At 43.5% G+C, this 19,001-nt stretch overlaps 1 protein-coding gene across 1 annotated transcript in view; it reads left to right on the top strand.

Moving 5' to 3' along the window:
• The window catches only part of LOC126272758 (uncharacterized), a 138,287-nt gene that overhangs the window by 20,308 nt on the left and 98,978 nt on the right, over nt 1–19,001 (top strand). Inside the window, exon 2 of the mRNA XM_049975878.1 lies at nt 2,279–2,451. Within this exon, the coding sequence (XP_049831835.1) occupies nt 2,280–2,451 (172 nt within the window). The 5' untranslated portion in view covers nt 2,279. The remainder of the gene's footprint in view (nt 1–2,278; nt 2,452–19,001) is intronic.

Genomic DNA, 19,001 nt, shown 5'->3' with positions numbered 1-19,001 from the left:
AGTGATATGTATGTTACCAACTGCACAGCCTGGCACTGATCCAAAGTTAGCCTTTTTCTAAGTCATCCCGTTCAATTCCCAGGTATTTTAGAATAATGCATTATTGTGCAGCGAAAAGGATAATCGTGGGTCAGTGCCAGATTGTGCAGGTGGTACTACACAGCGGCCAAGGCCATTCATGCCGATGCACAATGTCAACAAATTCCACGTTTGTGAACACAGTAGTGTGCTCCTAATTTGTCCAGATTATTCGAGATAATGCGTCTTGGATTCTTGGCTAAGCTGATACTTGTTCTTGATTGTTAGTGCCTCATCTTTCTTATTTGGATGTCTGTTTCGTGGCTAGGTACCTGGGAAAGGCTTAATTCCACAGTGTGTGTTAATGGTACCTGTGAGCCTATTTTTCTTGTAGACGTTTGCCTACACATAATTTCTAGCTAGCAGCAAGAGTTGTAATTTCTTATCTGATATCAGATAATTTGATGTATGCATGAGTAGTTTTTCAGCAAGTCTTTACAGCAGTAAATCGGCTCGATCTTTGCTGTTATTAAAATAAATTATAGGTGGCGACACTATTTTTGAGTTAAGCAAATCCTACTGCAGTACAACCATTTCTTCACCCTTGCATTCCTCCTCTCTTTTTACCCCCACTCCTCCATCCCTCTCCCCAACACCACCATCACCACCAAACAGTTTATAATTTCTGATAGATCTCCCTGCAACAGATGAAAATTGCTAAAAAAATTGATTTGGTTGGTGATGTTCTTTCAGGTTAAATAATTGTTGCGTAGCGAAGCCAGCCCAAGTGAATTAGATGAGCTCCAAATGACATTTTTAGAATGCTGATAGTGGTGAGTTGGTTAACAGTTGACTTTCAGAGCAGAGACAACTTTGACATTGTCGTAATGTGTCCAGATTACTCAGGATAATGCATCTCAAATTCTTGGCTAAGCTGATACCTGTTCTTGGTTATTAGTGCTTCGTAGAAAAGAAGAGTAGGCTGATTCTTTTAAAGTATTTGGCCTGGGTGTTGGCCTAGTTTCTCAAATGAAGTAATATCCTTCGAGACACTTCCATGATTCACCTTCAAAATGGTTAATTCAGGGTGCTTAATAAATTGAAATTAATGAAAGAATCAATAAAGTTCACAGGAAAAAAATGTGCAGTTCCTGACATGTACGAAGGCCTTCACAAGACCATGACAGATAATTAAGACTCATTCAGGAAAGTATGTTGCCATCACATTAAAAATTCCAGGGCTATTTCTTCACACATTTTCCAAGGAACACACATTTGTGTGCCACTCTTTTACTAACATATAACACGTGGATCACAGTGTTAAAATCAGTTTGAGGCATAGTTAATTGTTAATAAATTAATATTAATGGTGTTAGTTATTCCTTTTCAGGATATGTAAATGGATGCAGAATGGACTAGTGATTATTTTGTGCCTTTTGCAATCACCTGCTTGCTTGTGAATTTTCAGTAGATATAGGCTATTCATTTAGAATCTTTTCTTTTTATTTATACTAAATACCAAAGCTTGCAGAAAAATATCTCAGATTAGGTGCTTGTGAAGAAGAAAGTATTCTTCAGAAACAAATCAGATTTAAGTGTTCCACAATATTTGGTATAATAGAGGTCATTGCCTGGGCAATATTAGAGCATGATGCAGTAAAATAATATCTGAGAGAGCAATAGATCTGTTCACCTTAACTGCCATCTACATTAAGGCATCAGCAACCTATAAAAACTGTCTATAAGCAATTGTGTTGGGTAGACTCCAGAATGTGACTAGAGATCAGTTAATTTCCATAAACTATGATGCTCATATCCTGCAGTCTTTAAGTTTGTAATGATATGATGGTGGGAAAACCAACTTTGTTCATATGGAAGGTATTGATGATGCTAAAACCAACAAAATACTCAACCAATGAGTTGCCAAATATGCTAGCCTTTAGTATAAATATTTGGGTAATTTGAAAGCTGTCCGTGTGTATTGGACATGGATACCTGCATTTCTTTGATGGGTTTGCTACAATTGAACGATTTAAGTGTGACTCATGCACTAGCTGTAATCTGTAACGTGTCACTGGCTTCTCAACATTTCTTCCAAACATGATAAGGGCTCTGTTATTATGATGCTTGTATCCTCAAGAGTAGTTTATCTTGTCTTTCAGAGCAGTCACAAATACTTGACAGCACTGAGCTAACACATTTTACAGAGCTGTCGTAGATACTTATAATAATGTTCATTTCTGTCATATTTATTTATCAGGATGGCTTGTGGACCTGCTTCGCAACAAATGAGAAGTTTGCAAGACCTAGTAAAATATCCTGCTTCACAACCAGAAGTTAAACCCAGTTCCGCAGATGAAAATTCTAATGGCGCTCAGTCCTCACATAAGAGTTGGGACAAACCTGTCAAACTTAATGTAGCTCTTATGCAAGGTATGTATATATTATTTGTCTCGTAATATTAATTTTTGTGTCTGTGGAAATAAATATAATTTGAATATTTTTGGAAGATGACTGTCAACAGCCATCAAGTAATGTATAAAATAGTATTTTACCACCAGCTGTTGTTTATATTAAACTCAAATATCGGCCAGTTTCAGTGACATACCATATTCACAGATTCTGTATGTATTAGAAATTACATGTAGTATACAGGAAATGTTACAAATTCTGTTCCAAGGAATGAATACTTACAGGTTTAAGACAGTTCAAGCCACATAACCACATCTGTCATTACTTAAAAAAAGGGCCATGTCTCATGTGGAGAGCATGTCACGAACTCCAGTATACGATACTGGATTTTTAGAAACAAATATACCAATAACAAGATTAAACAGAGCAATACTGAAGAGATCAGAAGTATAAGTATTATAATTGTACAAAATATTGAGGAGTTGGTCAAAGATCTTCAGAAAGTATTTTCGTCGTATGGTATGAAAATACCTCGATGACAAAGTTTATTGCTAAATGCACAGGACTGGACTATCTTTGGTGATCATCTCTGGTATAGTTACATATGTAAACAGAAAATGAACTTGTTATCCTGAAACATAGAATAACATCGATCTTACTAATTGGGGTAAAAAACAGTATAGAACCCTAAAGTTAAACAGTAGTTTAATCATTGCATACATTCAATAAAATGTGTATAAACAAATGTCAATTGTATCATAAATGTAATGAAAATAGTGCCCATAACATAAAAACAAGCTAAAATACAGTATTCAGAAATAGATTGAAATGTCACTCAGCATTCATATACATCCAAGTTTTAGTAGTGAACAATTACTGTAAAATATCGACTACATTTAGAGAAAAACATCACATGTAAATAAAGTTTTGTTAAAAGTGCTTAATTAGAGGCCTAGTATGTCAGTAATACTAATACGCCATAAAGAAAGGAAGGGGATAAATAACCACGGTATAACCAATCTGTTGCCCAAATTTGTCTTTAAGGATTATCGACAACACATTACCTCCCAAAATATTTACTTAACAGCTGAGCCTCTAATGCCTTTTAGCTAAAATTTTGCATTGGGTAAAGTATGTCACTCACCACTACCACTATCATATGCATGGGTTGTGTAATACTTATACTTCTGATCGTCTCTTCAGTAATGCTCTATTTACACTTGTTATTTGTATGTTTGCTTCTAAATGTCCTGTGTTGTATTCTGGAATTCATGACATGCTCGACACATGAGACATGGCTATTATTTAAGTAATGACAGATGTGATCTTGTGGCTTAAACTTTTTTTGCCTTGTGAGTATTCATGTATATTTTGCACTTTCTTGGATCAGAATTTGTAATATTTCCTGTACACTACAAGTAATAATTTTTTATTTTACTTTATTTTTTGGTAGGATCCATGAAGATGGTCTTCGACTAAAACTGTTTTATATTGGGGTTTAAAATAAAAATAGCTGATAGTCAAACATGCATTATACAAATATAATTTGTTCAGTGGCTGTGCAGTTACGTATTAAGATTTGTTTACACTGAGTTTGAAACATGTTCTGCGATGTTGTTCATAGCTGGCAAAGTCCATATCAATTCAGGCAGGCTAGGAAAAAATCATACCTGCATAGTCTCGGGGAGTTATTTTATTTAGCATTTGTTAAAATGGAGGACTAGGTAAGGAACACGTAAATTTTTGTTTTCTCCAAAAAAAAATTCTGATCTGAGATACAGCCCTCCAAAGATGACACTGCGCATGCCATTTTGAGGACCAGAATATCGGAAAAATTTTTAAAATGCTGTGTCTCTGGAACAGTTCTATTTTTTTTGAAATATAATTACTTTATGATTACAAAGAAATCCTCCATTTGGACTTACCTGTCAAAGTTCTTGTACTATGGCATTCTGAGCTTTTTTATACTTTGTGAATTTTTTTTGCCGAAAATACCAATCCAGATTTTTTTTCCCCCTTCCCTGCTGATTAGCACCATATAGTTCTATATTCCCTGAAAAGCAGAGCTTCCACTTTTAGGTTGAACAGGTTTTATAAACAACTGAAATTTTTGCCATACCTAAAACCTGTTTTATTATCACATAACGGGCTCATAAAAATCGAAACCTAGCCTTACTTAACATCATTTCAGTTTTGAAAGATGAGTAAGAGACTCATTTTTCAAGTATTTTAAATGGTTCCAAAATGTATGTGAAAGGTCCAAAGACTTACAGGCTTCAGTTTACACAACTTCTATGCACTCTGTTTTGTACTGAAATTAGCCAGTCAGTGAACTAAAAATGCGTTCCACTGCTTCTACATCTACATGATTACTCTGCATTTCACATTTAAGTGCTTGGCAGAGGGTTCATCGAACCACAATCACACTATCTCCCTACCATTCCACTCCTGAAGAGCGCGCGGGAAAAACGAACACCTAAACCTTTCTGTTCGAGCTCTGATTCCTCTTATTTTATTTTGATGATCATTCCTACCTATGTATGTTGGACTCAACAAAATATCTTTGCATTTGCAGTTTTCCGAAATTCCTTCACCAGGGAAGACAAATGGAATATTCCAGAATTTGAAACACGAACAGCTGCTAGCACGAGTTTCTTAGAAGTAGATACCTTAAGGGTTGCGAAGCAACTCAAATCGCTTGACACGGGCAAGTCTTCAGGTGCAGATTGTATACCGATTAGGTTCCTTTCTGATTACGCTGATACAATAGCTCCCTACTTAGCAATCATATACAACTGCTCGCTCACCAATAGATCTGTACCTACAGATTGGAAAATTGCGCAGGTCGCACCAGTGTTTAAGAAGGGTAGTAGGAGTAATCCATCTAACTACAGACCTGTATCATTGACATCGGTTTGCAGTAGGGTTTTGGAGCACATACTGTATTCAAACATTATGAATCACCTCGAAGGGAATGATCTATTGACACGTAATCAGCATGGTTTCAGAAATCACTGCTCTTGTGCAACACAGCTAGCTCTTTATTCGCACAAAGTAATGGTCACTATTGACAGGGGATCTCAAGTTGATTCCGTATTTCTAGAAAGCTTTTGGCACCGTTCCTCCCAAGCAACTTCTAATCAAGCTGCAGGCCTATAGGGTATTGTCGCAGTTCTTAGTAATAGACGGCAAATTATCGAGTAAAGTTGAAGTGATATCAGGTGTTCCCCAGGGAAGGGACCTGGTACCTCTGCTGTTCCTGATCTATATAAATGACCTGGGTGACAATCTGAGTAGTTCTCTTAGGTTGTTCGCAGATGATGCTGTAATTTATCGTCTAGTAAGGTCATCCGAAGACCAGTATCAGTTGCAAAGCGATTTAGAAAAGATTGCTGTATGGTGTGGTAGGTGGCAGTTGACGCTAAATAACGAAAAGTGTGAGGTGATCCACATGAGCTCCAAAAGAAATCCGTTGGAATTCGATTACTCGATAAATAGTACAATTCTCAAGGCTGTCAATTCAACTAAGTACCTGGGTGTAAAAATTACAAACAGCTTCATTTGGAAAGACCACATAGGTAATATTGTGGGGAAGGCGAGCCAAAGGTTGCATTTCATTGGCAGGACACTAAGAGGACGCAACAAGTCCACTAAAGAGACAGCTTACACTACACTCGTTTGTCCTCTGTTAGAATATTGCTGCGCGGTGTGGGATCTTTACCAGGTGGGATTGACGAAGGACATCGAAAGGGTGCAAAAAAGGGCAGCTCGTTTTGTATTATCACATAATAGGGGAGAGAGTGTGGCAGATATGATACACGAGTTGGGTTGAAAGTCATTAAAGCAAAGACTTTTTCGTCGCAGCGAGATCTATTTATGAAATTTCAGTTACCAACTTTCTCTTCCAAATTTCGGAGAAAGCTTTTAGGACAATCTCTGAAGATGTTTTCTGCCTACCACCGGTTTTGAACAAGTATTTTTGCCAACATATCGAGGGAAGGTTGAAACCCCACCAACTATAGCCGTATGAGTGGGGTATTTATTTGTTACGAGACTCAAATTTTCTTTGAACTGTTCAGCAACTATATCATCGGAGTCTGGGGGTCGGTAGAAGGAGTCAATTATTAACTTAATTCGGCTGTTAAGTATAACCTCCACCCATACCAATTCGCACGGAGTATCTACTTCAACTTCACTACAAGATGAACCTCTGCTGACACACACAAACACTCCACCACAAATTCTGCCTAATCTATCTTTCCTGAACACCGTCTGAGACTTTGTAAAAATTTCTGCAGAACTTATTTCAGGCTTTAGCCAGCTTTCTGTACCTGTAATGGATTTCAGCATCTGTGCTGTCTATTAGCGCTTGAAGCTCAGGGACATTTTACAACTACAATTCCGACTGTTCCTTGATCCAAGCACGTCCTGTGTTTGCCATGCATCCTTTGAGATTGCAGCCCATCCCGTAATTTCCCGAGGCCTTCTAACTTTAAAAAAAACGCCCAGTCCACGCCACACAGCCTCTGCTACCCGTGTAGCTGCCAGCTGAGTGTAGTTCAGTATCTTCCTTCGATATAGAGTGATGCCATCCTGTTGAACCAATAGGAACTGGAGCACTTATACAGTCTACAAAACATTGTGAACAGGAAGTGAGCACTGATAGCATTGTTGCTGTCTTTCACTGGAAACCTGTATCCAGCAGCTGGTCCATGTGGTAGCATAAAGTTCACTACAATGTTGTTTAATTCATAACTGGTATCTATAATCTCTGCAATGCACCAGTCATTGTCGTACACACACGCCACAAACATTCCCCTTCTCAGGTTGTGAATCTGAATATTATCCTTCTGTTTCTGAAGTGTAGGCCGAACACATGAAATTTTTTCTTTCTTGCTCTTTAAAGTGCGAACAGTATGTGTTCACCCATCACTTTGAGTCCAAATATGTGTCTTAGTTTGTTTGGACCATTCTTTTTTCTGCTCATGGAATTCTTAGATTTCCTCTTCGGACAAAAGTGAGGGTCGTGGATGTGTAAGATTTCACGACTCTCATAAAATCTTCAGCATTCTAAATTGGAGCTGTATTTGGTCTGGAAAGATTGTTTTATAGCATGGTGCTTCAGCAGGCCTCCTATACCATCACAAGGCTCCTTCCCGTGACCAGTAGCACTGTATACCCAGCCAGTTTGACCCCCTGCGGGTCCGGGGATAGAATAGGCCCGAGGTATTCCTGCCTGTTGTATGAGACGACTAAAAGAAGTGTCACACGTTTCAGCCTTTATGTGATGGCCCCTCTGGTTTTTGACTTCCATTTTTCAAAATTTTCCCGAAGAGCGAGCCAATTGGGGAGGGTGACTTACGTGGTTCATCGTGTCCATCATGTGCTGAAACCTTTTCCATCCTTCGTCGAAATGAATCTACACTTTTGCTTATTTTGCTACTATTGTGCGAGGTCACCCTCCTGGGTGCATATTTTTCCATCAACTGTGCAGTATCGTTTTCTACACTAATGATGATAGTGTACTTGTTTGTTGGATTGCACCTGATATCGAGCACGGTAGCAGTCTCTTGTGGGGCCGCCATGTACCTCGTTGGTTGTAGCCCCGTGACCACACAGGGATCACTGTGCTGGTGTCTGCACCATTAATTCCCCACGTATGCCGAGGATTAGATGCCCCAGGGTGACGGGCATCGGGACTCCCGGCAATGGCCATCCTGCCAGGTGGCCTTTGCTGTGGCTGGGTGGCACCCATGGGGAGGACCCCTGGTTGGAGTGGGAGGAATCAGGATGGATGACATGCGATGAAGCGTGGTATGTCATCTCTTGCTGATGGTCAAACATCAGCAGTCTAAGCGATCATGGCTCAATTAAACGCACAGAAGTACGAGCCCAAATCGTTTCCCTCCCTTGCAACACGATAGGAGGGACGTCAGGCTAAGGATGGCAGTGGCTATTATTTGTCCCGGTACCTTGTATGTTCGAGAGCTGATGGGGAATCTTTCATGACAGTGATGCCTCAGCATTTTTGTTGAGCATTTAGAGGACAAGTTTGGGGACGTGGAGGGCTTGTCCAGAATGAGGTCTGGGTCAGTCTTAATCAAAACAGCATCCTCTGCTCAGTCACAGGCGTTACTCGCTTGTGACAAGCTGGGGATGTTTCTGTAACCATCATGCCCCATAAGAGCTTAAATGTGGTCCAGAGTATCATATTTCACAGGTGCCTTCTTTTGTAGTCTGATGATGAGCTGTTTGCCAATTTAGAGGGGCAAGGTGTACATTTCCTTGTGTGTCCACCGGGGTCCGAGAGATCATCAGGTTGCCACAGGTGCCTTCATCTTGACCTTCGAGGTTAATACATAACCCGAGAAGGTCAAGGTGATGGTCTACTGTTGTGGTGTAAAGCCCTACATCTACATCTACATCTACATCCATACTGCGCAAGCCACCTGATTCTGTGTGGCGGAGGGTAACTTGAGTACCCCTATCGGTTCTCCCTTCTATTCCAGTCTTGTATTGTTCGTGGAAAGAAGGATTGTCGGTATGCTTGTGTGTGGGCTCTAATCTCTCTGATTTTATCCTCATGGTCTCTTCGCGAGATATACGTAGGAGGGAGCAATATACTGCTTGACTCTTCGGTGAAGATATGTTCTCGAAACTTTAACAAAAGCCCTTACCGAGCTACTGAGCATCTCTCCTGCAGAGTCTTCTACTGGAGTTTATCTATCATCTCCGTAACGCTTTTCTGATTACTAAATGATCTTGTAACGAAGCGCGCTGCTCTCCGTTGGATCTTCTCTATCTCTTCTTTCAACCCTATCTGGTACGGGTCCCACACTGCTGAGCAGTATTCAAGCAGCGGGCGAACAAGCATACTGTAACTTACTTCCTTTGTTTTCGGATTGCATTTCCTTAGGATTCTTCCAATGAATCTGTCAGGCATCTGCTTTACCGATGATCAACTTCATATGATCATCCCATTTTAAATCACTCCTATTGCGTACTCCCAGATAATTTATGGAATTAACTGCTTCCAGTTGCTGACCTGCTATTTTGTAGCTAAATGATAAGGGATCTATCTTTCTATGTATTTACAGCACATTACACTTGTCTACATTGAGATTCAGTTGCCATTCCGTGCACCATGCGTCAATTCACTGCAGATCCTCCTGCATTTCAGTACAATTTTACCATTGTTACAACCTCTCGGTACACCACAGCATCTGCAGAAAGCCTCGTGAACTTCCGATGTCATCCACAATGTCATTTATGTATATTGTGAATAGCAACGGTCCTATGACACTCCCCTGCGGCACACCTGAAATCACTCTTACTTTGGAAGACTTCTCTCCATTGAGAATGACATGCTGCTTTCTGTTATGTAGGAACTCTTCAATCCAATCACACAATTAGTCTGATAGTCCATATGCTCTTACTTTGTTCATTAAACGACTGTGGGGAATTGTATCGAATGCCTTGCGGAAGTCAAGAAACATGACATCTAACTGTGAACCCGTGTCTATGGCCCTCCGAGTCTCGTGGACAAATAACGCGAGATGGGTTTCACACGACCGTGTTTTTCGAAACCCATGCTGATTCCTACAGACTAGATTTCTAGTCTCCAGAAAAGTCATTATATTCGAACATAATACGTGTTCCAAAATTCTACAACTGATCGACGTTAGAGATATAGGTTCTGCACATTTGTTTGATGTCCCTTCTTGAAAACCGGGATGACCTGTGCCCTTTTCCAATCCTTCGAAACGCTACGCTCTTCTAGAGACCTACGGTACACCGCTGCCAGAAGGGGGGCAAGTTCCTTGCGTACTCTGTGTAAAATTGAACTGGTATCCCATCAGGTCCAGTGGCCTTTCCTCTTTTGAGTGATTTTAATTGTTTCTCTATCCCTCTGTCATCTATTTCGATATCTACCATTTTGTCATCTGTGCGACAATCTAGAGAAGGAACTACAGTGCAGTCTTCCTCTATGAAACAGCTTTGCAAAAAGACATTTAGTATTTTGGCCTTTAGTCTGTCATCCTCTGTTTCAGTACCATTTTGGTCACAGAGTGTCTGGACATTTTGTTTTGATCCACCTACCACTTTGATATAAGACCAAAATTTCTTAGGACTTTCTGCCAAGTCAGTACATAGAACCTTACTTTCGAATTAATGCCTCTCGGCATAGCCCTCCTCACACTACATTTTGCTTCGCGTAATTTTTGTTTGTCTGCAAGGCTTCGGCTATGTTTATGTTTGCTGTGAAGTTCCCTTTGCTTCTGCAGCAGTTTTCTAACTCGGTTGTTGTACCACGGTGGCTCTTTTCCATCTCTTACGATCTTGCTTGGTACATACTCATCCAACACATATTGTACGATGATTTTGAACTTTGTCCACAGATCCTCAACACTGTCTGTCTTTAGACAAATCTTGTGTTGAGCTTTCAGGTATTCTGTAATCTGCTTTTTGTCACTTTTGCTAAACAGAAAAATCTTCCTACCTTTTTAATATTTCTATTTATGGCTGAAATCATCGATGCAGTAACCGCTTTATGATCGCTGATTCCCTGTTCTGCGTTAACTGTTTCAAATAGTTTGGGTCTGTTTGTCACCAGAAGGTCTAATATGTTATCGCCACGAGTCGGTTCTCTGTTTAACTGCTCAAGGTAGTTTTCAGATAAAGCACTTAAAAAAATTTCACTGGATTCTTTGTCCCTGCCACCCATTATGAACGTTTGAGTCTACCAGTCTATATCCGGCAAATTAAAATCTCCACTCAGAACTATAACATAGCGTGGAAATCAACTTGAAATATTTTCCAAATTATCCTTCAGATGCTCAGCCACAACAGCTGCTGAGCCAAGAGGCCTATAGAGACATCCAATTACAATGTCTGAGCCTGCTTTAACGGTGACCTTCACCCAAATTATTTCACATTTCGGATCTCCGTCAATTTCCTTTGATACTATTGCACTTCTTATCGCTATAAACATGCCTTCCCTTTCACTGTCCAGCCTGTCTCTGCGGTGTACATTCCAATCTGAGTTTAGGATTTCATTACTGTTTATGTCTGGTTTCAGCCAACTTTCTCTCCCTAGTACTATATGAGCATTGTGACCGTATATTAATGAGAGCATTTCTGGGACCTTTCTATAGATGCTCCTGCAATTTACTATTAGCACATTAATATTGTTATTCCCTGTTGTATTTTGCCTACTCCTATCTTGCCGCGTCTCAGGAGGCGTCCAACGTCGGCCCCGGTCAGGTTGTACGATCGCGGTCCGTGTCAAAGAGATCCTCTCCGGGCTTAGGGTTTTCACTGTTCCACCTCCTTTTCAGGCCACTTTGCATACACACTCCCATGGTGTGTTCCTCACCCTTGCCTTCGGCTCGACTTGGCACAGGGCCCGAAGGACTCAGTCCCTCCAGAGGACTTCCGCTGCCACTTTTATTTAATCCTGGCCAGGTATCAGGGCTCTTGCATTGTTTACACTGATGGCTTGATGCTTGCTGGTTGTGTTGGTTATGTGCTAACTTTAGGGGTCCATTCCGAACAACATTCCTTGCCGGCTGGCTGCAGCGTTTACACTGCTGAGCTGGTTGCTATCTTTCGAGCCCTAGAGTATATCCACTCCTGCTCAGGTGAGTCCTTCGTTGTCTGTAGCGATTCCCTGAGCGGTTTACTAGCTCTCGACCAGTGTTTCCCTCGTTCCCGTCTGGTGATGGCTATCCAGGAGTCCCTGCATACTCTTGCACGTTGTGGCTGCTCTGTGGTCTTTGTGTGGACCCCCGGTCATGTTGGGATATTCGACAATAAACATGTTGACCACCTTGCGAAAGGGGCCACTAGTAAACCATCTCTGGATGTTGGCCTCCCGGAGACTGATTTGAGAGCAGTCTTACGCCACAAAACTTTTGCACTATGGATCGATGAATGGCGCGAACTGACCACACGTAATAAACTCCGTGCTGTCAAGGAGACGACAGCTGTGTGGCAGTCATCCCTGCGAGCCACTCGCAGGGATTCTGTAGTCCTATGCCGGCTCCGCATTGGCCACTCCTGGCTGACACACAGTTATTTACTGCGCCGGCAGGACCCTCCTCTATGTCACTGCGGGTCGGCTTTGACAGTGGCCCACATTTTGTTGGCCTGCCCCCTTTTAGCTGTGGTCAGGCAGACATTTGCCCTGCCTGATATGCTCCCTGCCCTTTTAACTGACGACAATGCTATGTCTAGCTTAGTTTTACGTTTTATTCGAGCAGGGGGTTTTTATCATTTAATCTGAGTGTTTGTTTTTATGTTGATTTTGGCTCTTCACCTCCGATTTTAAACTGAGTTTTTAATGTGATCTTGGTGGTTGGCTTTTCCTTTTTTTTCTCTATGGTTGGCCAACCACCGTCACACTCGGTGTGATTTTAATTTGTTTTGTCTGTTCTCTGTTGCAGTATTTCTTGTCCTATGTCGTCTGCCGTCTTTCCTGTTGTTCGTTTTTATTCTCTTTGGGTGGTTTAAGTTTTGTTTGGAAAAAGGGGCTGATGACCGTATCAGTCTGGTCCTTTTAATCCCACAAACCAAACAATCAGGAGGCGTCTTGTCAGGCCTAGGGAGGGAATTCTCTAACCTAAAAAACCCACATGTGCACTCCACACGTACTCCGCTACCCTTGTAGCCGCTTCCGGCGTGTAGTGCATGCGTGACCTATTCAGGGGGACCCTACATTTCTCCACCCGATAGCGGAGGTCGAGAAATTTGCAGCCCAGATCTCCGCAGAATCGTCTGAGCCTCTGGTTTAAGCCTTCCACTCGGCTCCAAACCAGAGGATCGCGATCGGCGAGCAGACAGAGTGAACGCTGCCCTTCTTCCCCGACCTTTCCGCTATCTCCCTAAGGGGCTCCATCACCCGCCTAACGTTGGAGCTCCCAATAACTAATAAACCCCTCCCCCCGTGTGCCTGATCAGACCTAGCTGAAGGAGCAGCCACATGTCCACTCACAGACAGGGCGAGCGATGCCACACTGCCAGCTTCCACATTGACCCTCCGCCAGCCTCCACATTGACCCTCCGCCTCATGCGTCTCGAATTCCGCTGAACCCGCCACTCCCCTTGGGGAGAGGATGGCCCAACCGTGCCCGCTACCCGCGAAGATGTCTCGACGGCAGGGACAGTGGGTGAAGCATGTAACACCTGGGCTGTACCATGTGATGCACCATACTCCCCACTGCCGCTACACTCAGAGGCGGCAGCCTGAAGACGGCTGACCACGGCCATCAACACGTTCAGCTGTTCGCGAACAGTGGCCAGCTCCTCCTGCGTCCTTACACAGCAGTCACACATTCTATCCATCCTAAGAAATTAATTTGCTGTAGAGAGTTAATCAACTTTTAACTAGACTGCTAATTCACTAAAGGCGGCTGATTGTTGACTAAACTGTGGTTGACCCTGGACTGATTGACCTACACTTAGGATAAGAGGAAATTTCAATGCTTATATCCCATATCTATGACATCGTCTTATGCCGCTGCTACAACAGTTCTAGCCCCATCAGCTCCGCTAACCCCAGTCACTTCTCAAAGCCAAAAGACTACACCTGCCCTCTTGATGGTGGGGGGCACTTCCCTCCCTGGTGCTCCTGCACCACCTACTTCAGGAGCATCACCACCAACCACCGGGGATATCAGTCCCCACTTCTGTGCTGGAGAAGCGTAAGTCTTCTTAGACTTCTCTCTCTAGGAAGGGATCCCTTGGGTCACTCCCTTCCCAGGTTTCTGCATCAGTGAAGTCCTCCTCGCCAGGGAAATTCAAGGAGCAGCGAGGGAAATCCAAAACGAAGATCCCCAAGACCAAAGGAATTGTGGTGGCACCCACACCACCGCTGCCTACAAGCTCTGCGTCTGCAGATGAGATGGAAATTCTGGCGTCTGCTAGGGACCTGGATCTTGCCGGACACCCAGACACAATGGATATAGACTGCTCAGGCAAAAAGTCAGTGGCAGCAGGTGACCCTGAGGTTTAAACTGCCTCATTGAATGTTCCATGCCTTCCCAGTCTCACGATGACATCATCCTCCAGTGGAATTGCGACATTTTTTTCCACCATATGTCTGAGCTACAACAATTGTTAAGCTTTACACCTACTTTCTGCATTGCCCTCCAGGATACCTGGTTCCTGGCAATGCAGAGCCCTGCCCTCCGCGGCTATAAGGGATACCACAGGTAGCGTAGGGACTATAATAAAGTGTCACGTGGAGTTTGCGTCTATGTCCTACTCTGTCTTTGGTGAACCTGTGCCCCTTCAAACCCCTCTTGAAGCTGTGGCTGTCAGGATAAGGACGACACAGGAAATTACATTTTGCAATGTATATCTTCGTCCAGATGGTGCTGTATCCCTGAATGTATTAACTGCACTGATTGACTAATTCCCTAAACCTTTCCTACTTTTGGGAGATTTTAATGCCCATAACTCAACCTCTGCCTCTTAAATACTGGGACCGCCACACATTTCAGTGTGGCTCATGGTAGTTAGTAAGCCATTGATTTATCACTTTGCTGCCCAGGACTTATCCCATCTATCCACTGGAGAGTACATGACGCCCTGTGTGGTAGTGACCACGTCCCCACCTTCCTGTCACTACCCCGGTGTCAGGCCCACGGACGCCTGCCCAGATGAGCTTTAAACAAGGCGGACTGGGAGACTTTCACCTCTGCTGTCACCGCTGAATCTCCCCTACATGGTAACATCAATGTGATGGTAGAGCAGGTGCCTAAAACAATGGTTTCTGTGGCAGAAAAAACAATCCGTCACAAAGGCAGTCCCTTGATGGTCACTGGAAGTCGCTGAAGCAATTAAGGAGTGTCGGCGAGCTCTACAGTGGCACCCTTCTGTGGAGCACCTCATGGTGTTTAAATGGCTCCGTGCCCGCATTCGCCAGCTTATCAAATTATGGAATATTGGGAGAGATATGTTTTGATCATTGGGTGCCATAAGTCATCTTCCCAAGTCTGGACAAAGATCAAACGTGTTTTCAGGTACCAGATCTCAACAAGTCTTCCCGGTGTTAACATAAATGGCGTGTTACCTATAAATGCAAACGTGTTTGCCGAACACTTTGTTGAGGACTATGCTCCATCCTCTGCATCGGAGAATTTTCCTCCAGCGTTTCGCACCCTCAGACAGCGGCTGGAAGGGAAAGTCCTCTCGTTCTCTACATGTCATAGTGAATCCTATAATGCCCCATTACAGAGTGAGAGCTCCTCAGTGTCCTTGCACATTACCCCGACACTGCTCCTGGGCCAGGTCGGATCCACAGTCAGATGATTAAATATCTCTCATCTGGCTACAAGCGACATCTCCTTGTCACCTTCAACCGGATCTGGTGCGATGATGTCTTTCCATCCCAATAGCGGGAGAGCACCATCATTCCGCTGCTCAAACCCGGTATAAACCTGATTGATGTGGGTAGCTATCAGCCCATCAGCTGCACCAACATACTTTGTAAGCTGCGGGAACGTGTGGTGTATCAGCAGTTGGGTTGGGTCCTTGAGTCACGTGGCCTACTGGCCCCATGCCAGGGCGACTTCCACAAGGGTTGCTCTACCACTCATAATCTTGTGACCCTTGAGTCTGCCATCTGAACAGCCTTTTTCCACCTCGTTGCCATCTTTTTTGATTTATGAAAAGCGTATGACACGACCTGGCAACATCGCATCCTTGCCACATTATACGAGTTGGGTCTCAGAGGCCCACTCCAGATTTTTATCCAAAATTTCCAGTCGCTTCATACTTTGTTGCCTCCCAGAGCCGCCCCCCCCCCCCCCCCCTCCAGTATCCAGAGAATGGGGTCCCACAGGGCTCTGATTGAATGTATCTTGATTTTTAGTGGTCATTAATGGTCTAGCAGCAGCTGTAGGGCCGTGTGTCTCACCTCTGTATGCAGATGACTCCTGCATTTTGTACTGCTCCACCAGTACTGGTGTTGCTGAGCGGCTCGTACAGGGAGCCATCCACAAGGTGCAGTCATGGTTTCTAGTTTTCAGCCGCAAAGTCGTGTGTTATGCGCTTCTGTCAGCATCGTACTGTTCATCCAGAACCAGAACTTTACCTTAATGATGATCCACTCACTGTAGTGGAGACACATTGATTCTTAGAACTGGTTTTAGATGCCTGATTGACTTGGCTTCCTCACCTTATCAGCTTAAGCGGAAGTGCTGGCAGCATCTCAATACCCTCTGCTGCCTGAGCAACGCCAACTGGGGTGCAGATCGCTCTATTTTGCTGCAGCTCTACACATCCCTTGTTCAACCCCGCCTTGCCTATGGGAGTCCGGTTTATGGTCCGGCGGCACCCTCAGCGTTGCGTTTACTCGACCCATTGCACCACTCTGGCGTTCACCTAGCGACAGGAGCTTTTAGGATGAGTCCTGTGACCAGTGTCATCCTTCCATTTGCAATTTAAGCGTGCACAGCTGCTGGTCAGTTACGTTGCACACGTTCGTAGTTCTCCTGTACATCCGAATTGCCGTCTGCTTTCCCCACCCACTGTGGTTTATCTCCAACATCGGCGGCCCAGTTCAGGGTTTCCAATTGCAGTTTGCGTCCAGTCCTTTCTTTCTGAACTGGAGTCCTTGCCTTTATCTCCTATACTTGAGGTCCATTCACTAACGCCTCCATAGTGTACACAGAGGCTGCCATCTTTGTCTGGACCTTTCACATGACCCTAAGGACTCAGTTGATCTCGTGGCTCTCCACTACCACTTCCTCAAGATCCTTGACATGTACCGAGGCCATGAAGTGGTTTATATCGATGGCTCAATGGCTGATGATCACATCGGCTCCGTGTGTGTCCATGGAGGACATATTGAACAGAATTCCTTACCTGATGGCTGCAGTGTTTTCCTTGCTGAACTGGTGGCTATATCTCGTGCTGTTGACCACATCCGTTCATGCCCTGGGTAGTCGTTTCTTCTGTGTACTGCTCCTTGAGCTGCCTGCAAGCTATCGACCTTTGCCGCCCTCGTCATCCTTTGGTAGCGACCATCCAAGAGTCCAGCTATGCCCTGGAACGGTTCAGTGGTTGTGGTGTTTGTCTGGACCCCAGGTCATGTCGGAATCCCAGGCAACTAACTTGCCGACAGGCTACATGGAAACTGCTTATGGAGATTGGTGTCTCTGCAACTGACGTGCATTCAGTACTTACACTGTAATGTTTTGCGACTTTTGGAAGATGGAATGGCATAACCTCAGAATGCACAACAAACTGTGTGCCATTAAGGAGACTACGAATGTGTGGAAGACATCCATGCGGGCCTCTCGCAGGGGCTCTGTGGTTCTCTGTCAGCTCCACATTGGCCACACTTGGGTGACATATGGCTATCTTCTGTGCCATGATGACCGACCTCCGTGTTGGTGCAGTGCCCGGCTGACAGTGGCCCATATCTTGGTGAGCTATCCTCCTTTGGCTGCCCTGTGACGGACTCTTCAGTTAACGGACTCGTTGCCATTAATTTTAGCTGACAACGCCTCATTGACTAATTTAGTTTTATACATGACGGTGAGTTTTATCATTCTATATAAGTTTTCGCATATGTCCTTTATCCCTTTGTATTCTCCACTCTAATGCTTTAAGACTGGATGTTTTAATGTGTCGCAGAGTGGCTGGCTTTTCCTTTTTATTCTCGTGTCGGCCAGCTGTGGTCATCTGCTCTCTTGTTTTTATGCCTTCTACCTGTTTCTTGCTTCTCTCTGTGGTTTTCTATTCCTGTTTTGGTCAAAGTAGTGTTGGTTGTCCTTCTGTCGTTCTTCTGGTTCTTCCATTCTCCTGTTATTGGGCTGTACGTCTCCTTTCTTTTCTTCTTTCCATTTGTAATTATTTTACCAGGAACAAGGAACCTCCCTCCCCCCTCGCCCCCAGTCCTTCGTCCTTTATACCAACGAGTCAGTCAGTCAGTCAGTTGGCACAAGCGACTTACTCAATTCAAAAAGCTGGTAATAATTTATAAAATGACGAGGAGCACGATCAGAAATAATGATGATCTTCTCTGCCCCTGTTTGTAGTTGAATTTTTTATGCATTGGTAGCAAAGCACGTGCTGATTCATGTCCTGTGTCATCACTTATAACTGCAACACTTATGGTCTTGTTTTGAAAATATGGTGCTCGTGTAAAAAATTGAAACCTGGCCATTACTCCAATGAGACCCTTGTACTTCTTGTGGGAGAATTACAGAACAGTTCTCAGCAAAATTACAGTGGAGCACTAAACATAGTTCTTCAGCCTGTACACCACACCCTTTCACTTCTGTAATGTGTTGTTGCAATTTATTCATGTGCTGGTGTGTTACTGCTTGACTGACGATTTACCAAGTTCATGAAAGTGTCAAAGGGAACAGTTTTCTTAATTAGTGTATTTTCCTCCCATGCCACATATGTAATTTCTTCAGAGTTATCTGCTATCCCTTCTAGGCAAAGTGTCTGCAAAGACAGTCCTCCCTTTCCAGGACAGTCAACACATTTTTAAAACAAACAAGTCCATCACTTTACACCCCAGACTACTAATGACTTTACATGCCCAACCAAGG

Source organism: Schistocerca gregaria, chromosome 1 (assembly GCF_023897955.1).
Source record: "Schistocerca gregaria isolate iqSchGreg1 chromosome 1, iqSchGreg1.2, whole genome shotgun sequence".
NCBI lineage: Eukaryota > Metazoa > Arthropoda > Insecta > Orthoptera > Acrididae > Schistocerca > Schistocerca gregaria.
This window is presented reverse-complemented; position numbering and strand designations above follow the sequence as displayed.